General features: G+C 38.1%; 1 protein-coding gene across 2 annotated transcripts in view; it reads left to right on the top strand.

Annotated features, from left to right (window-relative positions):
• The window catches only part of UNC13B (unc-13 homolog B), a 208,162-nt gene that overhangs the window by 46,754 nt on the left and 134,304 nt on the right, over nt 1-27,104 (top strand). For both annotated transcript variants that reach the window (XM_054584694.1, XM_054584693.1), the window contains exon 7: nt 9,133-9,187. In XM_054584694.1, coding sequence (XP_054440669.1) covers nt 9,133-9,187 — 55 coding nt within the window. The remainder of the gene's footprint in view (nt 1-9,132; nt 9,188-27,104) is intronic.

Below are 27,104 nucleotides of genomic sequence, written 5' to 3'. Positions count from 1 at the left end.
TAAGGAGAGACTTCAGATGGAGGATTTGGGGAGAGAACTGAGAGTAGCTGGTGGAATCCTGGTGCTGACTCCTCCCCCATATGGCAGCAGCCCTCTCGCTCAGGCAGACCACTCCCCTGAGCAGTAGCAGTGTGAGAGGACCCATGTCCCTGCCCCCAGGAGGGACTCTGCCCCGCCCTGAGCTGTCTAAGGCAACCTGCTGAGTGCAGAGTGACTAGATTAACAGCTGAAGGAGATAGACACAGACAGTAGATTCCTGAAAGTTTGGAACAGACTGCCAAAGATCAGACAGAGTCAACATCTGACATCATCAGAGGAAGATCCAGGAAAAAAAAAAATAGCAATCTCCTACCATAGAATTTTACACCACAAAGTCAGGAAATCAAGACAGATCAATTTAAGAAGCAGAAGCAAAAGAGAAGTGTCTCACGAATAAGGGGAAGACAAAGAAACACCCCCCAGTTAAGGGAAAGGAGGAATGCCCACAAAGACAACTAAATGAAATAGAGGCAAGTAAACTATCAGATACTGAGTTCCAAACAATGGTTCTAAGGAAGTTCAATGAGCTCAGCGAGCTCAGAGAGAATTACCGAAAACTACAGGGAAACTATGAGGAACTTACTGCAAACTATATCAGTATGAAAAAGGACATAGAAATTATCAATAAGAGACTAGAGGAAATGAAGAACAAAATTTCTGAATTGAAGAACACAGTAGAAGGAATCAAAAGCAGGCTAGATGAAGCCAAGGATCGAATCAGTGAGCTGGAGGACAAGGAAGAAAAAGGCTCCCAGAAAGAGCAAGAAAATGGAAAAAAGACTCAAAGAGAATGAAGAGGCATTTAGGGAAATCCAGGACAACCTGGAAATAACCTGGTAGCAGCTTGAAAGGCACCAGTGGCATACAGGAGGGAATGGAAGTGTCTGGGATCAAAGCAAGAACTGAGGGACAGCTTTCTCCCAGACAGAAATGTGGGCAGGCACCATTGTCTTGTTTCTGAACCCTCTCCCCACAGAGCCACAGAGCCTGCAGGCAAGTACCATATCTGAGAATCCATCAACCTGGCTAACACTACTGGCTGTGCCCTGGAGATCCCCTGAGGCTCTGTCTCACCCAACTTATAGTGGTAAACAATGGCTTTTCTATATGAATGGCTGGTCTTGGCTCATGCTTCACAGCTTCATAAATCTTCATGAACAAGCAACAGCTGGCCTCAGTGAGCCCCGAGCCCCCATACCTCTTTCTAAGTGGCCCCAGGCACAGCACTAGCAAACAGCCAGCCTAGATTCATGGCTTGATTTTGCTTGGGAATCTCTAAGCCCAACACAAGTAGGAGCCATTTTAGATTGCTTTATAGCTCAAGCAAGGTGGCCCCGGATAAAACACAAGTCAGGGCTGACCCTAGCCTGCACTACCCAGGAAATCTCAGGACCTCTGCACCCAGTGGAAGGACGTAGACCATGTCGGAGTATCTACCCCACGATGTCCCAGCACAGCTGATCCACCACAGAGGGTGGAGGTTGGTGGTCAGTGGTCACAGCCAGTCCTTGCAGCTGACAGGCCTGGGAAAATCCCTCCCATTGATCTTCCAGCAGAAACTATGGCTCAAGTACAAGAGTGTGTACTCAGATCATATGAAGGGTACACCTTGAGTATCCAGGTTGGGTGATAGGGGAGGCTGTGCCTCGGAACCCTAAAGGACACCTACTATATTAGGCCATGATACCAAGACAGAGAGTCATAGCAGCCCTACCTAATACATAGAAATAAACACCAAGTGCAAAAATGAGGAGACAAAGAAACATGGCCCAAATGAAAGAACAGATCAAAATGCCTGTAAAAGTACTTAAAAAACAATGGAGATAAGCAATCTATCAGATGCAGAGTTTAAAACACTGGTTATGAGGCTGCTCAAGGAACTTAGTGAGGACCTCAACAGCATAAAAAAGATCCAGTCATAAATGAAGGATACACTAATTGAAATAAAGAACAATTTACAGGGAAACAACAGTAGAGGTCATGAAACCTAGAATTAAATCAATGATTTGGAACATAAAGAAGAAAAAAACAACCAGTCTGAAAAACAAGAAGAAAAAAGAATCTAAAAAAACTAGGACAGTGTAAGGAAGTCCAACATTCTCATCATAGGGATGCCAGAAGGAGAAGAGAAAGAGCAAGAAATTGGAAATGTATTTGTAAAAAATAATGAAAGAAAACTTCCCTCATTTGGTGAAGGACATAGACATGCAAGTCCAGGAAGCGTAGAGTCCCAAACAAGATGGATGCAAAGAAGCCCACTCCAAGATACATCATAGTTAAAATGCCAAAGGTTAAAGATAAAGAGAGAATCTTAAAAGCAGCAAGAGTAAAGCTGTTAGTTACCTACAGGGGTGTTCCCATATGACTGTCAACAGACTTCTCTAAAGAAACTTTGCAGATTAGAAGGGGTTGTCAAGAAATATCCAAATTCCTTAAAAGCAGGGACCTACAGACAAGACTGCTCTACAGAGCAAAGCTATCATTTAGACTTGAAGGGCAGATAAAGAGCTTCCCAGACAAGAAGAAACTGAAGGAGTTCATCATCACCAAACCATTATTATATGAAATTTTAAAGGGGATTATTTAAGAAAAAGAAGGAGATCAAAACTATGAACAACAAAATGGCAATGAATACATACCTATCAACAACTGAATCTAAAAAACAAACAAACAAAAGGACAGACAGAATCATGGATAAGAAGAGCATTTTAATAGTTGCCAGATTGGAGGGTGCTGTAGGGGAATGGATGAAGAGGTGAGGGCATAAGAATTACAAATAGGTAGTTACAGAATAGCCATGGGGATGTAAGGTATAGTACAGAAAATGGAGTAGCTTAAGAACTTGTATGCCTGACCCATGGGCATGAACAATGGTACAGGGATTGCCTGAGGAAGTGGGGGGTGCTGGGTAGAGGGAAGCAAAGGGGGAAAAATTGGGACAACGGTAATAGCATAAAAAATAAAATAATTAAAATAAAATAAAGTACAAAAAATAAATGGTATTGGACAAAAATAAAAAGTGAACCATTAAAAAATAAAGTACAAAAAATAAAAATAACTGCTAATAAAAATACAATAAAAAATGAACTATTAAAAATACACACACAGCCCTGGCTGGTGTGCTCAGTGGTTTGAGCGCCGGCCTGCGAACCAAAGGGTCATTGCTTTGATTCCCAGTCAGGGTACATGCCTGGGTTGCAGGCCAGGTCAGGCCCCTAGTAGGGGGCGCAGGAAAGGCAACCACACATTGATGTTTCTCTCCCTCTCTTTCTCCCTTCCCCTCTGTCTAAAATAAATAAATAAAATCTTTTAAGAAATACATACACAAACAAAACAAAAACAAATAACGTGGTTCTCATTGAAATTGAGAGAGCCATCGCCTCAAGCTTCAGGGGAAGGACATTGGGAAGGTGACTGAGAAGGGGCCAAGAGCGAAATGAACACGAAGTCTCCAAATCAGCACCCTCAGGCTAATCTTGTCTGGCTGGTGACCTTTGACCCCCAGCATCAGAGTGGGTCTGTTCACGTGAATGAGGGAAACGAAGGTGTCAGCTCTGCCCAGCAACCCCCTTCACCTCAATCTCCTGTCAAACAAAACCGTGCAATGTGTTTGCTTTTCCTGTTTTTTTCATTTCTATCCTTCACCCTCAAACTGAGATGCAAAACACCACCATCCTCTCTCTCCTAAGGTGTTAGTTGTGGGTATGGCTTCAGGGGAAAGCTACGTGGAAGCCTCTCTCATCAGCGATGGCAGTGCTCGGACGGGGGTTGGCACAATTTAGTCCAGGAGAGGGAAGATGCCACCTCCAGTTTGGTTATTAGAGTCATTAATAAATGTTCACTGCCCTTATAATAAAAGGGAAAAGACTAACAGTAATACAGTCATAGTAGAGGATTTTAACACTCTGTTGACATCAATGGATAGGTCTTAAGACAGAAAATCAACAAGGAAACAGTGGCCTTAAATGCCAAGGAAACAGTGGCCTAGATCAGATGGATTTAATTGATATATGTGGAGAAAAGGGACCTCATGCACTGTTGGTGGGAATGCAGACTGTTGTAGCCACTGTGGAAAGCAGTATGGAGCTCCCTCAAAAAAATAAAAATAGAACTGCCTTATAACCCAGTCATTCCACTTCTGGGAATATATCTGAAGAATCAGAAAAACAAATTCAAACTCTTATGTCATTGCAGCAGTTTTTACAATATCCAAGATTTGGAAGCAGCCCAAGTGTCCATCAGTGGATGAGTGGATAAAAAAAGCTGTGGTTCATTCACACAGTGGAATATCACTCAACCATAAAAAGAAGAAAATCTTACCCTTTGTGACAGCATGGGGACCTGGAGAGCATTATGCTATGTGAAATAATCCAGTCAGAGAAAGACAAGAACCATACTATTTGACTCATATGTGGAATCTAATGAACAAAATAGAAACAGACTCATAGAAACAGAGACCAAAGGGATGGTTACCAGAAAGGACGGGGCAGAAAGAGGTGGGTGAAAAGGGGACAGGGAATATAGCTAACATTATTATGATAAATTTGCGTGGTGACAGTAGATTATTAGAGGGGTGATCACATTGTAAGTTTATAAAAATGTTGAGTCACTATATTGTACACGTGAAACTAATACAACCAATGTGAGTTTGTGTAACAACTATACTTAAAATAAATTTAAAGAAAGATTTGGCCATACTTGCTGCAAAATCATTTTAAAAGCATAATGTAGAGTCTTATCTTTTTATTCTACAGTGTGTAACAGTTCCCATTTAAATGTCCTCTGAGGTCCAGAAGCACTGAGTTAAGTAAGGCTGGATCTACCACTTTGCAGAATTGGAATCTACCACCATTTATTACCTTTGCTACTGATCGACAATTAGGTTTTTACTATTACAAATGCATACTGCAGTAAACATTCCTGAGCCTGTTTCTCTATGCTTATGTCTGAGAGATTCTCTGGAAATAGAATTGCTTGGTTGTGGGATATACTCCATTCAACATCACCAGATATTGCTAAATTACTCTCTGAAATAATTGCACCAATTTATAATCCTCCTTTTCCTGCTTCTCTAGATCCTTAATGATACTTGATATTACCAGACTGAAAATTTTTGCTTATTTAAATAATTTAGGCAATTATCATTTTACTTTGCCTCTATTTATTGGTGACATTCATTCATTCACTCATTTATTTGCCAAATAACTTATTGAGCTCTATGTACCAGGCACTGTTGTAGACATTGTAGACATTAATCACTGTCCTCATAGATCAGATAGGAGGAGACAGAGAAGTAAGAAACAAAATAAATATGTTAAGAGAAGGTAAGAAGTGCTATGGGGAGGAAAGCCAATATTCTCCATTCAGGTTTTACACTTTGTTTGTTAGATTTATTCATAATTATTGTGAATGGTATATTTAAAAATTACATTTTCTAATATTTCCAATAATCATCGCTGTTATAAGGCAGTACTTTGCTGCTCTTTTTTTTGTATTGACCTTATTCAGCAACTCTTATTATACTAAGTAATTTAAAGATTGCCTTAGATTTTTTAGCTTTTACATTTTAGATTAGTTTTTATTTTTTCCAATTCTTATGTTTTATTTTTTAATAGATTTTTAAATATATATTTTTATTAATAGGCTTTATGTATTTTTATTTTATTTATTTATTTGTTGAGCAAGGAGAAGGGAAGCAGAAAGAGAGGGAGAGAAACATCAGTGTGTGGTTGCCTCTTGCATGCCCCCTACTGGGGACCTGGCCTGCAACCCTGGCATGTGCCCTGACTGGGAATAGAACCAGTGACTCATTGGTTCTCAGGCCAGAGCCCAATCCACTGAGCCACACCAGCCAGGGATACAGGCTTTATTTATTTATTTATTTTTTAGAGTAGTTGCAGATTCATAGGAACATTGAGCAGATAGAAGGAGTTTCTATGTCACCTCTTCCCACACCCTTCCTAGAGTTTCCCCTATTACTAACATCTTAAAATAGTACAGTACCTTTGTTACAATTAATGAACCAATATTGGTATATTATTATTAATTAAAAGTTAATGTATTATTTTCATTTAATACATTTATTCTGTTTTATTATTTTATTCAATAAAAGATAAAACTTAAAATCCATTTTTTTCCAGATTGCCTTAGTTTTTTCTGTTTCAGGATCCCATCTAGGACTCTCTGTTATATTTAGTTGTCATGTCTACTTAGGCTCCTCTTGGCTGTGAAATTTTCTCACACTTCCTTTGGTTTTGATGAGTCCTTATTTTAAAAAATTTATTGTGTAATAATACTATACAGTGTAATTTTTTTTTTCTAATCCTCACTGTAGGATATGTTCATTGATTTTTAGAAAGAGAGGGAGTGAGGAGATGGGGAGAGAGAGAGAAAAAAACATTTATGTGAGAGAGAAATATTGACCGGCCACCTCCCATATGCACCACAACCGGGGCTCAAACTGCAACCGAGGTATGTGCCCTGACTGGGAATTGAACCTGCAACCTTTTGGTAAATGGGATTGTGCTCCAACCAACTGAGCCACCTGGCCAGGGCCATCCAATGTAATTTTTTTTTAAAGACTTTATTTTTAGACAGAGGAGAAGGAAGGGAGAAAGAGAGGGAGAGAAACATCGATTTGAGAGAGAATCATTGATTGCTTTCCTATTATGTGCGCCCAGATCGGGGACCAAACCTGCAACCCAGGCATGTGCAATGACTGGGAATTGAGCTTACAATCTTTTGCTTTGTGGGATGATGCCCAACCAACTGAGCCACACTAGTCAGAGCTTCAGCAATGTTTAATAGTTGGAGTGAAAGTGGGGAACTTTGTCTTTTTCCTGAATATAAGGGGAATGCTCCATGAGTCTTAAAGTATGATGTTTTCTGTACATTTCCATAGATACCCTTTATCAGATTAAGGAATTTCTAGTTCTTTCTGCTTTTCTTTTTTAAGTTTTATTTATTTTTAGAGAGGGGAAAGGAGGGAGAAAGAGAGGGAGAGAAACATCAGTGTGAGACAGATACATCAATAGGTTGCCTCTTGCATGCCCCCAACTGAGGCCTGACCCGCAATCCAGGCATGTGCCCTGACCGGGAATCAAACTGGTGACCTTTTGGTTCGCAGGTTGGCACTCAATCCACTGAGCCACCAGCCAGGGCTCTTTCTGCCTTTCTAAGACTTATTATTGTGAAAAAATAAGGGATTTTATCAAGGTCTTTTCTGTAAGCATTAAATCACATAGCGTTTCTCTTTTTAATCTACTTTGGTGAATTACCTGAATAGATTTTCAGATATTGAACTTCCACCCGGTTGTTATATGACTAACATACATAAATATGCACATATATAATGCATTTTCACGTATAAATATTATTACACTTATTTATGATGATGATAATTTCAATTTGGATGGTAATCTATTTAGGATTTTTGCATCTATCTTTATAAATGAGCTTGGCCTATAATTTTTTTCTTATACTATTTTTTTGTACATAGGTACTATATATTTTTCCTTAGCTCTCTTAGTATTATTAATTAGGCTGTAGTTGGTCTTCAGCTTTCTGCTTTGGACTTTGAGGAGATTCACTGTGTTTCTGAGGACATCTGCTCTCCATCTTTTAAGTCTGAATTCTTCTAGTTTAATGCTTAAAGTTTTATGATTTCCTCACTGATAATTGTGTCTGTCTATAAAATTCATCATTATTTATAGTGGTTATTATTTATAATTGGGTCCCTTTGTTAACTTTGGAGTGGGTTGCTTAACCTTCAGGAAGTTTTGAACATTTTTATGTTTAGCACTTTTACTTATTCTATCGTCTTGTTTATATTCCACTTGACTACTGATCCTTCCCTAATGGAGGCTGTAATAGTAGTATCTGCCTCTGATATTTGTATCAGAGTTGATTGCCTATGCAGTACTTTACATACAAAACAAAAAATGTTTTGTATTTTAAATTCAACCACTTGAAGTGTGCTTCACTACTAGCACTGCTATATAAACCACCATCAACTTTTGTCTTGATAACTGCAATAATTAGTCTATTTCCCTTCTTGTTCCCTACAGTTTATCTTACACATCAGCCAGAGTGCTTTTTAAAGTGTAATTAAGTCACATCTCTCCTATGTTTAAATGTCTAAACGGCTTCCCAACACGCTGGAATAAAATCCAAATTCCTTGCTGAGGTTTACAAACTTTACTCTCCCTTGCACATAATAGGTACTCAAGAAATATCTGTTGAAGGAGTGACTCATTAATTGGCAGTGGTAGAGAAGCTCTGTCTTGCCCAGGATTTCACAGCTTATTAATAAGTGGTAGAGTCAGGATGAAAACTCCAGATTATTTGCAAGTTGCTGGACCACATTATGTTTTCCCAGCCTTCCAATGGGATCTGAACCAAACTATTTGGTCTTCCAAACTCTGTGTGCCTGTGTTAGTTGGTTTATGTGTTTTTCTTTTTTGTTTTGCTTTTCTAAATCCTGCCCATCCTCAAGACTCAAACTTAATTATGCTCCATTTTTTATGGCTTTAGTATCCTGTATTTGTTTTTTGGTGGTATGGTGGTGGGTTAAGGAGGGAAGGCTATAGTATAAGTGTGAAGGGGACTCTAGTAGACTTCAGATGTGCAATTACTTGCTTAAATAAGTAGTTTCACTTATTTCCCACATGATTTCTTGGAGGAAGAAGCACTTTTACTTTTTTTTTAAACATCAGAATATTTAGTCTCAGAGAAGTTTTCAATTCCATCACTCAAATGCTGAAATCTATACTTTATAGGAAAACTTAGAGGACTGATTTTTCTAAGTCCTCTGACGGTTCTCTAAGACTAAGCCTTTTGCAGCTGCTTGGCAGGTACCCTTGGTCAGAACAGTCCCTGCTATCCTGCTTTAGCCTGTTGCATTGGACCAGTGCCATATCTGATATTCTGGCCATTATGTCAGGATCACACAGGGCAATCAGCAGGATCATCTGTTTCTTTTCAATAAAAAATTTGACTCCTCAAATGCTAAACCTTTTTACAGGTAACTGTGATTTTTTTCCCCCTTTTTACTTGGGCCTCTTACATGTTTTTTTTTCTTCTTTCTGCTTCTAGTATTCTATCCAAGAAAGCCAGAGGAAGCCATTGCCCAGTGCTGCCGCCCAGTGTTGTAAGTGAGAAACTTGTCTCTGAATCTGTCTCAATCACAGCGTTCTGTGAGTTCTCTAAATGTGCCTTATTTGAATTGGGAAGGGTAGAGTTGTGATGTGTGCAAACAGAAGATATTCCGGAAGCACAACTATTCAGGTCCATACCTCCAACGGCTGTGCCCATTAGTTTTAGTAAGAGGTCTTTTGGTTTTGCATGGCTGGAGGCAGGGCATTGGTACTCATCTTTTTTCTCCATTGGCCAGCCGTCACCCCTGGAGGAATGATTTTACTCATTCTATGCCCATTTAACTGTTATTATTCTTTAAGGCTAGGTTTGAAAGTCACTACCTCTGGGAAATCTTTTTGCTGCTTTTTCCTTTTCAAAAGTCTAGCTAGATATCTATCCTCTGCTTCCATAGTACGCTCTGCACACATCCATCCATCATATAACCTATCATGTACTATAATCTGTGTGTATTTCCTTGACAAGAACACAAAGTTTTTAATGGCATAGACATTCTTCTTTGTATTCCTAACATCTGGCTCAATACTTAGTACATACTGCAGTATGCCACAAAAAGTTTGATAAATGATTAACTGAGTGAGAGAACTTGTCATTTCTCCTGAAATTAATTTATCTAGACCACACAGATTCCTTTTTGAAATGAGCCATGCATTGTTGTTATATTACTGCCCTCTCCTCAGTTTCTCTCAAAACAGTTTGAGGATACATTGAAGGACTGGTTTGGAGTCTGTTCTCTTTCACTTTTTCAAGCTGTGGGGAGTATGTGTGTGTTGTGCTTCTTTTGTGTACTGTAGTTTTTCTGAATCATATGTCAAACTCATCAACTGCAGGTTAAAAGTGGTGGTAATGGTAGTTGTAGTCATAGTAATACTAGTAATAATAAGAATCATAATATCCTACATATTTGGAGGTCTTACAGTATGCCAGATGCTGGTCTAAGAGCTAAAGTGTACTAACGTACTTAATCTTCACAACAACACTAAGACATAAGTTTTACTCTCATCTCTCTCCATTTTTCAGATGAGGAAACTGAGTCATATAGAGATTGAATAATTTGCCACAAATCACATAGATTGTAAGTGATGAAGTACTGTATTTTGCTGTGTATAATGCATACTTTTTTGCCCAAATTTTTGAGGGAAAAATAAGGATGTGTACTATACATGGGTAGTACTAATTCCATAACTATATAAATGTTTTAAATTCTTTTATTTATGCTTACATGTTAACATTGTAACTGTAGAAAGCAATAATGATATCTGTATGCAAAATAATACCCTGGAATATGATAATTGGTTTTGTTTCTAAATATAAATAAAAAATTGAATCAAAAAATTAAAATTAAAGATTTTTTTCCCTGAAAGTTTGGACCAAAAACATGGGTGTGAATTATACATGGCAAAATACAGTAAATATTCAAACACAGACGACCTGAATTGATAGCCTCTGCCTCGAATTACTATGTTATACTACTTCCATCATATTGTTTGTGAGAATGAAAACTTCTATTGATGGATTGTAAATTCGTTGGTTTACTTCCATGCTATAAGCTATTCTCCGGATAAAAGTAAGACCAATGGCAGAGGTCAACATTTTTTCTTTCTAATTTTAAATTTATTTATTTATTTATTATTATTATTTTTTAAACAATGCTTGAGGAAGACACTTTTTTAAAAAATATACTCATTTTTAGAAAGTGGGGAAGGGAGGGAGAGAGGAAGAGAAACATCGATGTACAAGAGATACATTGATCAATTGCTTCTTGCAGCCCCCTAGCTGGGGACCTAGCCTGCAACCCAGGCATGTGCCTTGACTGGAAATGGAACTGGCGACCTTTCGGTTCACAGGCTGGTACTCAGTCCACTGAGCCACATCAGCCAGGACAAACATTTGTTCTTATTTAAAGAAAACATGCTATTTTTTTTCATGTTTTATTACTTTTCCCTTTTTGTCAATTTAGGACCTAGAATATCGAACATTTAGGGTTGTTGAGACCAGAAGAATCTGAATTGAAGAGAAGGTTATGAATTAAAAGTCTAGGTCCTTTCTAAAATCATTGCAATGAGCTAATTTTGACTTTTTTAATCTTCTAAACCTTTTCCTAGGTCTACTAATGAGAAGTGAAATGGAATGATTGAAAATTTCTCTTCCCATTCCTTCCTGGGCCCATTTGATGAAATGCAGTTAAAGTAATTAAAGAGCAAATGCCAAGAGGGCAGGAGGAAATAAGAGGCCATAAATAAGTTTATGAATTCTCATACACTTTTCATCTGTTTACTGCCTTATTTTTAATTTTTTCACGAATGGCCTGTTCCATCTTTCAACTTCCTCACATATTTTTATTTTGAAAAATTTTAAACTTACAGAAAAGTTAGAAGTACAATGAGCATGCATTTACCCTTTTCTAGAATCAGTGATTAATGTTTTTTAATTAATATTTTGCTTCATTTGCCCTCCCTTCTTCCCACTTGTCTCTCATATCTTTACTTTTGTCTCTATATATACATACAGAAAAACACACACACGTATTTTCTGAATCATTCGAATAAAGTTTCAGATTTCATGACATATCAGCATGTATCCTCTAAGAGCTAGGACAGTCTACATAACCAAGGTACCATTATCAGAATCAAGGAATTTAGCATTAATACAATAATATTATCTACTTTACAGTCCATATTTAGAATTCCCCAGTTGTTTCCCAAATATTTTTATAGCTAACCTCCCCACCCCACACATACACTGCATGACCTAATTAAGAATCACATATTTTATTTGGTTGTCCTGACTCTTTAGTTTTTTAAAAGACTGTTCATTTTTGGAGAGAGGGGAAGGGAGGGAGAATGAGAGGGAGAGAAACATCGGTGTGGATGTGTGACAGAAACATCTATCTGTTGCCTCTTGCATGCCCCCAGTGAGGGACCTGGCCTTTAGTCCAGACATGTGCCCTGACTGGGAAGCTAACCAGTGACCTTTCAGTTTGTGGGATGATGCTGAATCTATTGAGTCAAACCAGTCAGGGCTGTCCTGACTCTTTAATAAAAAAAGAAAAGAATCCCTTGCTGTTTTGGGCATTTATGACACTGGTATTTTCTCCCATTATAAAAATACATCTAATTATAATATCTAATGCATATGGGAGTATACGTTAATACAGGTTTTAGCAGTTGAGTAGAATGTACCAAGAGTCTTTAAAATATTCATAGGCTTTGATTTTAAAAGTTGAATTCCTGGAAATTTATCCTAAGTAATCAAGGAGTAGACAAAGCTTTTGGTACAAAGATGCTCATTGCAAAATTATTTAAATAGAAAAATTTGAAAAGACTTAATAGTTTAGCAACAGTAAATGATAATAGCAATGAGTGAATATTGTCCATTTATTTAAAATTATGGCTTGAATAATAAATGAGGGAATCTTTCAAGAGACTCTTAAGTTAAATATATAAACTCTTACTCTCTGTATCTGTATGTATGTGTATATGTATATTTTGGGTTGGCCAAAAAGTTTTAGTTTTTTCTTTCTGATGGTTTTAGTAGTGCTTAGTTGTCTTTAACTTCATTAGAAACAATTTAGTTGGATTGTATTATGACAGCTGGCATATCAGTATGCATTTAAAAAAACCATCAAAATTGGTGAATTTTTGTGCAGCCATTTTAATATTGAAGATGGAAGAAGATATGCAGCATTTTTGGCATATTCTTTATTATTTCAAGAAATATAAAAACACAACTGAAATGCAAAAAAAACACCATTTTTGCAGTATATGGAGAAGGTACTGCGACTGATCGAACATGTCAAAAGTTGTTCGCAAAGTTTCTTGGTACTACTGACATTTTGGCCAAATAATTCTTTGCTGTGGGGCTGTCTCATGCATTGGAAGATGTTTAGCAGCACCCCTGGCCTCTACCCACTGGAAACCAATAGTGGGAGATAACTGACATACTCAAAATATCCAAATCAATAAAGTTATTGGTGAAAATGAAAAATGAGTCTTTTATTTTATGGAAAGAAACTAAATGGACTTTTTGGCCATAATACATTCCTATGGACTGAATTGCATGCCTCCCAAACTTATATATAATAGCAGGTGGAGGGCTTGTAGAGAGGTCATGGAGGTTAAATGAGATAATAAGAATGAGGCCCCAGTCTGATAGGATGGGTGCCTTTACAAGAAGAGGAAGAGACAACAAAGCTCTTGGTATGAGGACATCAAGAAGGTGGGCATCTGCAAACCAGGAAGAGAACCTTCACCAGAAATGGGATCAGCTGGTACCTTGATCTTGAATTTCCCAGCCTCAAAACTATTAGAAATCCATGGACTTCCATTAAATCCATTAACCATCTCAGATGTCTCATATGGAAATGGAGGAAAGGATATCATTGTTATAAAGTGGTAATGAACTTGGCTAAATTGTTCCAGTGTTTTGTGAAAGGTGAATTTTCAAGAGTTCAAACTGGATATTTAGCAGAGGAGATTTCTAAGTTAAATATTGAAGGTGCAGCTTGGGCCTTCCTTACTGCTTATGGTAAAATGTGAAAGGAGAGAGTTGAATTGAAGAAGGAATTGTTAAGCAAAATGGAACTAGAATTTAGAGACTTGGAAAATTCTTAGCCTATCCATATTGTAAACAATGAGAAAGGGTGGTCTGAAGGGAACACTAAAAAATCATGGACTAGGCCTGTGTGCTCGGTTGGAGTGTCATTTCAGCTGCAGTTTTGATTCTTGGTCAGGGCACGCATCTAGTTTGTAGGTTCTGTCCCAGTTTGGGTGGCGGTGTATGTGACTCCTCGTCCAGATATGTATGATCCTGATCCCATCAGCAGCCCCATTCCAGGCACATATGGGAGGCAACCAATTGATGCTTCTCTCTCATCAATGTTTCTCTCTAAAAGCAATGAAAAAAAAAAGGCCTATGGTGAGAACAAAAAAAAAAAAGAGAGAGAGAGATCATGGATGTGACTCATAGACTTAATTAGCCATCTCAGCAGAAGCCAGGAATAGAGATAGGATTATACCAGACACATTGCCCATTTTAACTAAGGGGGGAAGAGAAAGAGGGATGGAATGAAGGAAGGCTGTTGGAGTTCTTGGAATCTACTGGTCCAGACCATAGAGTTATTTGGCTGTAAATGTGTACTATTTTTTAGGAAAGGGAAGAATGACCCAGAAGGTGGTTCAGAGAATATCAAAGCTGGCAGGGGGCAAGGCTGTTCACCCCAGAGAGCCATGGGACCAAGGCCACCCTGCAGAGCTGTGGGGTGCACTGTTCCCCTAGTAGGCCTGCAAGGTGGAACATTGAACCAAAGAGAATTCTTCTCCAGCCTTAATATCTAATGGAATATGCTTTGCTAGGTTTTGTCTTGCCTGTGATCTGCCACCTCTTCCTTCTCTCCTATTTCTTGCTTATGGAATGGGAATATCTCTCTTATGCCTGTCCTACCAGCATATTTTGGAAGCACATAACTTGTCTGATTTCACAACACTAGGGAGGAATTCTGCCTCTGGATGAATCATACCTGTAGTCTCATTTGCATCTGACTTAGTTGATATTTAAATGAGACTTTGGACTTTAGACTTGAGTTGATGCTGGAATGAGTTAAGAGTTTTGGTGCTGGTGGGATGGAATGAATGTATTTTGCATGTGATAAGGACATGAATTTGGGACGGGGGCACAGGAAGAATGCCATGGGCTAAATTGTGTCCCTCTAAAACTCATGTGGAAACCCTATTCCCCCAATTGTATTTAGAGATGAGGAAGGAAATGTTAAAGGTTAAATTGAGGTCATAGGGTGGGGCCCTAATTTGATAGGAATTTGAGCTTTACTAACAGGAAGAGTCAACAGAGCTCTCTGCCATGTGAGGATAGAGCAAGAAGGTGCCATTTGCAAGCGAGGAAGAGAGCTCTCACCAGAAACTGAACCCTGCCAGAACCTTGATCTTTGACTTTTCAGTCTCCAGAAAATGAGAAAATAAATTTCTATCGTTTAAGCCACCCAGTCAATAGCAGCTTTGTTACGGCAGCTCTGAGCAGACTTAGGTAAATGTATCTATGTAATTGGGGGAAAATATCTGGAAAAAGAAGCACCAAAATATTAACCAAATTTGTTTCTTGTATGTGGGATTATGACTTTTTAACCTGTTCTGCATTTCTTACATTTTAAAATATTTAACAAAGTACTTACTTTTAATAGTTTAAAGTTATTAAAAGGAAAAATGGGGTAATGTAGTACTTGTTCTAGACCTAGTTTTTCTATCATTTCTCTGAATGACTTTGGAAGTCTTTCCACTTGTGTACTTCAGTTGATTTTTTAAAAATAGATTATATTTATTTATTTTTAGAGGGAGGAGAAGAGAAGGGGAAAGACAGGGAGAGAAACATCAATGTGTGAGGGAAACATTGATGTTTGAGAAAAACACCGATCAGTTATCTCTTGCATGTGCCCCAACCAGGACCGGCCTGGGCCCGCAACCCAGGCACGTGTCCTGACTGGGAATCAAACCTCTGCGACCTTTCGTTTTATGGGACAACGCCCAACTAAGCTACACTGGCTGGTGCTACTTCAGTTTCTTGATGTATAAAATGGAAGAGTTGGTCTAAAGAATCTCTGTAGATTGTACCTGCATATAGGGTACAGGGCTCAGATCAGTATTTTCTCCTGCCCAGGTAGACATCTGACCTCTCTGACTCCCATTCTTGTAAGTATCTTCAAACTTTGTGAAGCTTAGAGCTTCTCCTCACTTCAATTCAGAGAGGAGAAGCATTCATCTTTACCTTCCCCAGGAGACAGGGACAAGAAAGGGTAACGTCTCTTCACCAACAACTGCTCTTCCAAAAGGTTCTAGAGTCCCTTCCACATTGACATAGACATTCTACAAGACATTGGTAAGGATCCAGTTAAATTGTCTTAGAAAATTTTCTAAAATCCCGATTTGTCCGATTGTTTTTTGCAAAAACAACCAATTTTGCAAAATTATTTGTGATTCCTTTATTTGCGATACTGATGTTAATTTTAGTTCAGATGGTGTTTTCCAGATTTCTCCACTGTTAAGGTATTTTTCCCATTTGTAATAAGTAATTTGGGGGGGTACCACTTTGAGACTATATATACATATTCTATTTTCTCACAACTATTCATTTGTAATATTAGAATCTATTATGATCGTTGCCTTAATTTTTTTATTGCTTTGGAGTTTGTGAAATGATGATTTTTATAATTCTCTCATTACTTTTACATTGAGTAGCTGTCAATCTTCTGTAACAAAGAGATTTCCCTCTTCTCCTTTTTTTTAATGACTATCACTGTGAACTTATGAATTCTTTTTTAACTCAGTGTTTTAAAATCCAGTTCTGTTATTCTCTTCGATGCTCAAATTGTCCCAAATTTGGCCTGTGGAAATCCCATTAAACCAGATACTGTGTCCTTTTGAAAAGGCCATGTTATTATTTGACCACTTCCTTTCCTGGTATAAGATGTTTCAGGCTCAGCTTGTTCTTTCCCTGCCTCAGTCCTTGAATAAATCATTTCTCCAATGAGCCCTGGTTTCTTTTGGTGGGAGATAGTATTTAGACGATCTTGGAGCTTACTATGCTCATTGCTACTGGAGTGCATTTGTTTCCTTGCTTTTTAAATGGATAGAACTAGGAAAACACACAAACACATACAACTCACATGTTCATACTGATATCACCAATTATTACCCTCACCACAGGATTTTTTAGGAAAACACACAAACACATACAACTCACATGTTCATACTGATATCACCAATTATTACCCTCACCACAGGATTTTTTGTGACGTCCCCCCATTTCTTATTTGTGTCTTTCTTCTCTCAGTGAGAATGCTTGTTCTCAAGAACACCAAATAATTTACTCATTTGCTTTATTAATGTGTGAAAGCATATTAATATACTAATATTAATATACTAATATACTAATGCTATTACAAACAAGAAGCCTACTCATTAAAGTTTAAGGTTCTTGAAAGTTATTTTTTTTACCTTAGGTTGTAACTCACATAGGATTACAAAATCACTGACACTAAATCCATTCTATATATAAATTCTCCAATTTCCCCAAAAATATTTTTTGTATTTTTTGTACCAAATTAGGATTCAATCAAGGTTCATTATTTGCATTTGAATGTGGTATGAGTTAAGGGTCTAAAATCATCTTTTTTGCATGTGAATTTTCAATTGTCCCAGCATCATTTATTTAAAGGCTATTTTTTCTTCATTGAATTTCTTTTGTATTTTTGTTTGCAACAATTCTAATTACCAGCATAACAGCCCATTAGTTCCCTTGCAGGACTTTTTAACAGATTTAATTTATACAGTCACTTGAAAGAGAATGAATATACTTTCTTTTAGGACATGTTCCTCAGATGTGTCCTTAACTGAGGGTTGGTGGTAGATACCAAGAGATGCATGCTCTTTGTATACTTGAACCTCAGCACATCATGTTTACTTTTTCACATTTGAGTAATTTTTGCTCCTGAATTTATAGAGCTATTCTGAGGCTGTGCAATTTGGTCTGTATTTGATACAAATCTCACTTTCAATGAATGGTGTAGTGTGAAAATTTATCTTAGCCACAGGTCTAAACATAACCAGAAGTTGAAACAGGGAGATAAAATGGTCTGTCACTTTCTAAATGCATCTAAACTTTCTAAGGTATTAAAAGTTAATTCTTCAGTAGGGATATTTCTACCTGTGTATTGTCAGAGAATGCAGCAGCACACTCTTGCCACACCAAACAGTAATATGACTACTAAGTTCTACAACTTTTTGCTATTTTCAGTTTTTATGTCTACTTTGCCCACCCACTGTATTATCAATGATGGTATCACTGGCTGCAATTGAGAAGTGAATCAAAAGTGATTCAGCATCTGGCAAGGATTTGATGAGATAAATACTCACATATTCTGCTAGGGTGTGTAAATTAGAACAGCCTTTCTAACTCAGTAATTTCACTTCTTGGAAGTATTTAAGGAAGATAATTTGAGATACAAAGGAAGATTTATGTATAAGATTTAATTATAATGGAGAAAAATTGCAAAAATAATGGAATAATGGGTAATTGTGGCATTTATATGATGGAATAATATGCTCTTAAATAATTTATAAAAATAAAGATTTTTTTCTTTTTTTTTTCCCCAGTGTTGGAAGGTTATGTTTTTCTAGAAATATGTCCATCTCATTGAGGTTTTCAAATTTCTTGACATATAATTGTTCATAGTAATTTCTTATAATCCTTTGTATTTCTGGGGTATCAGTTGTTATTTCTCCTCTTTCATTTCTGGTATTATTTATTTGGATCCTCTCCATTTTTTTCTTGGTGAGTCTGCTTAAAGGCTTGTCAATTTTGTTTCTCTTTTCAAAGAACCAGCTCCTGCATTGGTTGATCCTTTGAATTGTTCTTTTAGTCTCTATGTCATTCAGTTCTGCTCTAATCTTGATTATTTCCTTCCTTCTTCTTTTTTGGGATTTGTTTGTTTTTGTTTCCCCAGTTCTTGAAGTTTTAGGGTTAGGTCTTTTATTTGAAATGTTTCTATCTTTTTTAGGTAGACCTGTGTTGCTATGAACTTCCCTCTCAGGACTGCCTTTGCTGTGTCCCATAGGTTTTGAACTGTTGTGTGTTCATTTTCATTTGTTTCCAGAAACTTTTTGCAGGTGTCTTAAAAAAAAAAGATTTTATTTAGTTATTTTTAGAGAGAGGGGAAGGGAGAGAGTAAGAGAGGGAGAGAAACATCAAGTGTGAGAGAACATCAATCTGTTGCCTCTTGTACAACCCCAATTGGGGTCAGTCCTGCAACCCAGGCATGTGCCCTTACTAGGGCTTGAACTGGTGACCTTTTGGTTCACAGACCAGTGCTGAATCCACTGAGACACACCATCCAGGGCTTAAATAATTTTTAAAATAAAGGAAATATTTATGTGAATATGTTTTAAAAACTGGGATCCTATGCTGATTGAGTAGTATAATACCAATGATCTAAAAAATAATTATAGCCCTGGCCATTGTGGCTCAGTTGGTTGGAGTGCTGTTCTGTAAACATAAAGGTCGTGAGTTCAATTCCTGGTCAGGGCACATGCCTAGGTTGAGAGTTTGGTTCCTCATTGGGGTACATATGGGAGGCAGCCATTCGATGTTCCTGTTCCCCCCCTCTCTCCCTTCCCCTCTCTCTAAAATCAATAAGCATGTCATCAGGCAAGGATAAATAAAAAAATAAAAAATTATATACACACAGACATAGGAAAAAAACCAAGGAAATAACAGTGTAACAGTGGCCCTTGGTGGTAGGTTTGTAGGTAACTTTTGTTTTATTTTTATCTTTATATTTTTTGTACTTTCTAAATGTATTTTTGTACGATAACTTAAAAAAAATTTACTTAAAAATGATCCCAGACCTGACAATGTAGAGACAAGTCATTGTAGATTTACTATTTTAGTTTGAATTTGAGACTTAATTGAGTGATAGTTGGTTGTTCAGGCTGACACAGTTTTAGTTCAACAGCACTCATATTCCTTGTTTGAGAGTTTTAAGTAGCTCTTAAAATTTCTGTCCCTTTTATTGGTGATATCTCTAAGGTCACTTATATTCATGTATGAAATAAAAAAGTTTTCGGATCTGTGTAACTTCTGATTGTAACATGACCTCAAAGATGGCTTGAACTTTTCTTTGAGATACAGCCCACCATTGATGCTTCAAAGAGATATATCTGGTCTGTGAAGGGTTTGTTTCACTGGTTTTGTTACAATATTGCCTATAAATAGTGACATACCAGATCATAAACCAAAATTTTCTGAGTATGAATCAGTATTTTAAATTAGTAAAATAGGACATAATGCAACATATTGTTTAAAATTTTTTAAAAAGAATGAATCAGTTTAGAACAGTTGGGTGTGACTCACATCCTTGAATAACAGGGAACCAAATATTCAGAAGCGCTGTAAATAATATACTGCTTCGCTACTTGTGACATCTTATTTGACCACCACTAACTTCAAAAGAGTTTGTTTACCACCATGCTTAGAAGAGACATGTTATATAAAATGACTTACCTTAGTCCTAGAGAAAAACATAGGCAGTAAAATGTCAGATATCCCATGCAGCAATATCTTCGGCAATTTATCTCCTAGGGCAAGGGATATAAAGGAAAGAATAAACAAATGCGACTACATCAAATTAAAAAGCTTCTGCACGGCTATAGAAAACATCAGCAAAATGGAAAGGGAAGCAATCTTATGGGAAAACATATTTGCCAATGATACCTTGGCCAAGGGTTTGATCTCCAAAGTATATAAAGAACTCACATGACTCAACACCAGGGAGACAAACAATCCAATTAAAAAATGGGCAAAGGACCTGAACAGACAATTCTCCGAGGAAGACATACACAGGGCCCAGAGACATATGAAAGAATGCTCAATATCATTTGCCATCAGAGAGGTGTAAATTAAAACCACAATGAGATGCCACTTCGCACTGGTCAGAATGGCCATCATTAACAAATCAACAAATGACAAGTTCTGGAAAGGATGTGTGGTAAAAGGAACCCTAGTGCACTTATTGGTAGGAATGCAGACTGGTACAGCCACTGGGGAAAACAGTATGGCATTTCCTCAAAATACTAAACATGGAATGGCTTTTTGATCCAGTGATCCCGCTGCTGAGATTATACCCTAAGAATTCTGAAACACCAGTTCAAAAGAACCTATGCACCCTAATGTTCATAGCAGTGTTATTTATAATAGCCAAGTGCTGGAAACAGCCTAAGTGCCCATCAATAAATGAGTGGATCAAAATACTGTGGTACATTTGCACAATGTAACACTTTGAGCAGAGGGATAGAACTCCTACCCTTTGCGACAGCATGGATGGAAATGGAGAGCATTATGCTAAGTGAAATAAGCCAGGCAGTGAAAGACAAATACCATATAATCTCACCTATAAGGGGAACTTATGAACAAAACAAACAAATGAGCAAACTAGAACCAGAGACATGGAAATAAGGAACAAACTGACAGTGACCAGAGAGGAGGGGGCAGAGGGAAGACAGGAAAGAAAGAGAAGGGTCTAATAAAGGGACATGTATAATGGACACATGGACATGGACAACAGGGTGGGGCTTGACCGACAGTGTGGTGGGGTGGGTGGGGCAGGGGAGAAAAATGTGGGAAAAATTGGGACAACTGTATTGAACAACAATAAAAAAAATTACCTTTCTTTTCAACTCTTGTTATATTTCTTGGTGATTCATCATGTTGATATTGTTGATTCTTAGACAGAAAGCTGTAGTTGTTAAGTGTTTCTACTACTGTTAAGCCATCAGGCCTGACATGCTATATTCCTAGTCTGCACTATATTCAAATACTACTCTCATGGCCTAATGTTATTCTTGTTCTCCATAAAAACTGTCCACCACCATGATGTGACTTCACTTATTTCTAATATTCTACCTTTTGGGGAAGGCAGAGAAATTAGATTAGATTCCTGTCTGCTTTATAGATGAGGGTCTAATTTTTCCATTAAAATCAACCAAACGCAGGCACAGCAAAGGAAATCATCAACCAAATAAAAAGACAACCCAGAGAATGGGAGAATATATTTACAGATACATCTGATAAGGGGTTAATATCCAAAATTTACAAAGTACTTACAAAACTCAACATCAAAAAAAACCAATCCAATTAAAAAATGGGAAAAGGACCGGAATAGACACTTCTCGAAGGAGGACAAACAGATGGCCAATAGACATGTGAAAAAATGCCCAGCATCACTAATAATCAGAGAAATGCTAATTAAAATCACAATGAGACACCATCTCACACCTGTCAGAATATCTATCATCAATAAATCAAAAAACAAGTGCTGGAGAGAATGTGGAGAAAGGGGAACTCTTTTGCACTGTTGGTAAGAATGCAGACTGGTACAGCTACTGTGGAAAACAGTTTGGAGAAAACTCAAAAAATTAAAAATGGATCTGCTTTTTGACCCAGTGACCCCACTTCTGGAAATATATCCAAAGGAACCCAAAACACTAATTTGAAAGAACATAAGCACCCCTATGTTCACTGCAGTGTTGTTTACAATCACCAAGATATGGAAGCAGCTCAAGTGTCCATCAATAGATGAGTGGATAAAACAACTATGGGGCATTTACACAATGGAATACTACTCACCCATAAAAAAGATGAAGATTTTACGCTTTGTGACAGTATGAATGGACCTGGAGAATATTGTGGTAAGTGAAATAAGCCAGTCAGAGAAAGACAAATACCATATGATTTCACTCATATGTGGACTCTAATGAACAAACTGAACTAATAAGGAAAATGGAGATGACTCATACATGGAGAGTAGGATGACAGGTAGTGGTGGGGGGAGGTTAGGGTATGAAGAGATTGAGCCAAAGAGAAAAAGGACCCATGGACATGGACAAGAGTGTGGTGATTGCTGCAGGGCAGGGGGTAAAAGGGGACTAAAAGGTAATTAAAAAATACAATAAAGATTTTTTAAAAAGCAACCAAACACAAAACTTTGGTAAGGTACTGCCAGTGCCAGTCTTAGTCCTACTTCTGTGCTGACCACAGACAAGACCAGCTTTAAGCTTGTGGAATATTCTGGTTGCCTCCTGATGGGGACCAGGACTTGTTTTCCTAGTGAAATGATAGTGGACTTCAGAAGAACAGGAAATTTTGTCCACCTGTTTTGGTCCAGAATGCTTTTCTTCCATTCTAGACCTACCCCCTGCCCAAAGAAGAGGACCCCAGTGGCAGGTACTCACTGTGTCAAGGCATGATCATTTAGAATAGACTATGGGACTGTCACTCCAGCATTTTATAACAGGATACACCAGCTTGAGAGAACCTGGCACTTTCTCATTGTCAGACCATTCATAGCTCCTGATATAAAGGAAGCTTGGCTGGCACCAGATCCTGTGGCCTATTCTCTAGCAGTTTGCTGTCTGTACTACTTATTTTCTAGCAGATAGTAGCTACCATGCTGATAGCCCCTGTCTATTAGAAAATCCAACTCTTAGAGAACTCTGGGGCCTCACAGTCTCAACTAGTACTGGTATCCTTTTAAGAGCATATAGTAGGTGAATACATGTTTTCAATGGAGCCTTGAAGAGATCTGTCCCTTTTGAAGGGACAAAACAGCCTATCCTCTATATCCGTTTGCAGTATCATGTTGCTATTGCATGGCAGGCCCCTTCAAAGACATTAACATGGTCTACTAGGACTTCTGCTGCTTCTCTTAAACCGTGCTCTGCACTGAAATTGGGAGACAGGTGACCAAAACAGTCCTGGTAGACCTGAGATATTATTGAACTCCTATTCCCAGGCTCCTCTGCAGCACTGCCACTGTGGATTGAATTACAGATTTATGCACTCCCCAAAGCCATAATATAATGCTTATGTTTTTGACTTAAACTCAGGGCCTGATGCATGGGCTATTTAGTCCCTATACCAGCTGGCTTTTAGCTTCATCCATTGCTGTGCTACCTGATAAAAGAAATGTTCCTGCTCTATAACTTTCCCAGTCATTTTTTGTCATAATGTGGCCTTCAGTATCTATCATGGATTTTGAGTGTTCTGTTCAATGCCTTCTAGGTTAAAATTTTGCTGTCTCCTTTCAAGTGGCCTGTGGTTAAAAGTTGCAGGATGTACTGGTTTTTTTTGTTAGTTACCATTTATTGGTGGTCACTTTGCACGGCATTGTGAAGGTCAGCACAGGGTCTTTTTTTCCCACTTCTCTTATTTGACTATTGACCTTAATTTCATTTTAAAATGAATTCATTAAATAGATATAGTATTGGGGATTATGGTAATATAATAATGGTACTAAGCTATTAAAGGGAATATAGTAAAAAGGTATCCCTGCCATTCCTGTACCCAGTTACTTGGGTCATCTTCCCAAATGCAACCATCATTAACAGTCTTTTATTAATCATTTGAGAGGTTTTACACTGTCCAAACATGCAACAAGGTCTGTCTGGAAAAAGTCCAGCTATTGTTAAAGTAATGAGAATAGTTTGCCTGACATTGATATAACCTGGCAGCCAGGCAGAGTGGACTGGAATGCTCATATGTGAACAATTCACTGTACTAGTCAGTGAGGACAGTAGATGCCATTGGGTGAGCACATGTACTGTGTGGCAGTTGAATTCAAAATGACTGAGTAAGTAGAGTAATGAATCTGCATCAAATTGTGCCTTAAGCTTGAACATTCCTCCACAGGAACTATTCAGATGATTCAGAAGGCTTTTGGGGTTGATGCAGTGAGTGCAGAGCAAATAAAAGTGTGGTACAAACAAACGCTTCAAAGATGATTGAGAATCTCTTGAAAGTGATCCACATTCTGGAAGGCCTGCAACGAGCAGAACACTTGAGAATGTTGAACGTGTATGTGGTACAATCAACTAAGATCATTGACTCACAGTGTGAGAATTAGAAGCTGATGTGAGGATTCGAAAAACTACTGTGCCTGAGATTTTGATGCAGGATCTTGGCATGTTATGTGTTGTGGCAAAATTCATTTTGTGGCTTCTGCTACCAGAGCAGAAGGAACATCATGCTGCAGTTGGTAGGCCTGTGTGAGGTCCCAAGGTGCCTTCTTAGAAGGGACTGAGGCATCATTGTCCTATGTACAATGTTTCTTGTATCTTCAATAAATGTCTAATTTTCATAGCACATGGCTGGATACTTTGTGGACAGACCTTGTACATGTACACATGAGAGAATTTATTATTATTATTTTTAATTAATTTATTTTTTCAGATACATTTGTCTCTGCCTTCCCCCCACCACTTTCCCTCGCCCCCCCCAACCTTTAGTTTTGTCCATGAGTCCTTGCTATATGTCCCTTGACTTGCCCTTTCTCTTCCTTTCTCACCCACCCCTCCCCCCTCCTTCCCTCTTGTCTCTGTTGGTTTCCTTTCCTTTCAGTGTTGCTGATCTTATTTTCCTTGCATCTTCGTATTGTTGGTTAGGTTCCACTTATAGGTGAGATCATATGGTATTTGTCTTTCACCACCTGGCTTATTTCGCTCAGCATAATGCTCTCTAGTTCCATCCATGCTGTCGCGAAGTTTAGTAGTTCTTTTTTTCTTTCTGCTGCGTAGAATTCCATTGTGTATATGTACCATGATTTTTTGATCCACTCATCTACTGATGGGCATTTAGGTTGCTTCCAACACTTGGCTACTGTAAATTAGGCTGCTATGAACTTTGGGGTGCAGAGGTTCTTTTGAATTGACGTTTTGGGATTCTTAGGGTATAGTCCCAGCAGGGGAATCACTGGATGAAAAGGCAGTTCCATTTTCAGCTTTTTGAGGAAATTCCACACTGCTTTCCACAGTGGCTGCACCAGTCTGCATTCCCACCAACAGTGGACTAGGGTTCCCTTTTCTCCACAGCCTCGCCAGCACCTGTTGTTTGTGGATCTGTTTCTGATGGCCATTCTGACCGGTGTGAGGTGGTACCCCATGGTGGTTTTGATCTGCATTTCTCTGATGGCTAGTGATGCTGAGCATCCTTTCAAATATCTCTGGGCCCTCTGTATCTCTTCCTTGGAAAAGCATCTACCCAGGTCTTTTGCCTATTTTTTGATTGGATCGTTTGTCTTCTTGGAGTGGAGTCGAGTGAGTTCTTTATATATCATGGAGATCAAACCTCTATCTGATGTATCATTAGCAAATATATTTTCCCATACGGTTGGCTCCCTTTTCATTTTGCTGATGTTTTCTTTCGCCATGCAGAAGCTTCTTATTTTGATGAGGTCCCACTTGTTTATTCTTTCCTTTATGTCCCTTGCTTTAGGAGACATATCGGTGAAAAAATTGCTGCGTGGGATATCTGAGAGTTTCCTGCCAATGTTCTCCTCTAGGACTTTGATGGTGTTGCGACTTATATTTAAGCCTTTTATTCACCTTGAGTTTATTTTTGTGTATGGTGGCAGCTGATGATCCAATTTCAATTTTTTGCATGTACCCATCCAGCTCTCTCAACACCATTTGTTGAAGAGGCTATTATTTCTCCATTTTATGCTTCTGCCCCTTTGTCAACTATTAGTTGCCCATACTGACCTGGGCTTATTTCTAGGCTTTCTATTCTGTTCCACTGGTCTATGGATCTGTTCCTGTGCCACTACCAGATTGTTTTGAGTATAGTGGCTTTGTAGTATAATTTGATGTCTGGTATTATGATCCCTCCTACTTTGCTTTTCTTTCTCAAAATTGCTGCGGCGATCGGGGTCGTGTACGCTTCCATATGAATTTTTGAAATGTCTGTTCTATTTCTGTGAAATACGTCATTGGTATCTTAATAGGGATTGCGTTGAATCTATAAATATCTTTGGGTAGTATGGACATTTTGATGATATTAATTCTTCCAATCCATAAGCACGGTATATGCTTCCATTTAGTTCTGTCTTCCTTAATTTCTCTCTTCAATGTTGTATAGTTTTCTGCATACAGGTCTTTTTCCTCCTTGGTTAAATTTATTCCTAGGTACTTTATTTTCCTTGTTGCTGTATCGAATGGTGTTTTTTTTTTTCTGATTTCTTCTTCTTCTATTGCATTGCTAGTGTACAAAAATGCCTTTGATTTCTGAATGTTGACTTTGTATCCTGCTGTTTTGCCAAATTCACTTATTAGGTTGAGTTTTTTGGTAGAGTCTACAGGGTTCTCTATGTACACTATCATGTCATCTGCAAACAATGATAGCTTTACTTCCTTCTTTCCTACTTGGATGCCTTTTATTTCTTTTTCTTGTCTGACTGCTGTGACTAGGTTTTCCAATACGATGTTGAAAAGAAGCGGTGAACGCGGACATCCTTGTCGTGTTCCCAATCTTAGTGGGAAAGCTTTCAGTTTTTGCCCGTTGAGTATGATGTTGGCTGT

This window comes from Pteronotus mesoamericanus, unplaced genomic scaffold (genome assembly GCF_021234165.1).
Source record: "Pteronotus mesoamericanus isolate MK-2021 breed Mesoamerican mustached bat unplaced genomic scaffold, CSHL_Meso_final contig_78, whole genome shotgun sequence".
Lineage (NCBI taxonomy): Eukaryota > Metazoa > Chordata > Mammalia > Chiroptera > Mormoopidae > Pteronotus > Pteronotus mesoamericanus.
This window is presented reverse-complemented; position numbering and strand designations above follow the sequence as displayed.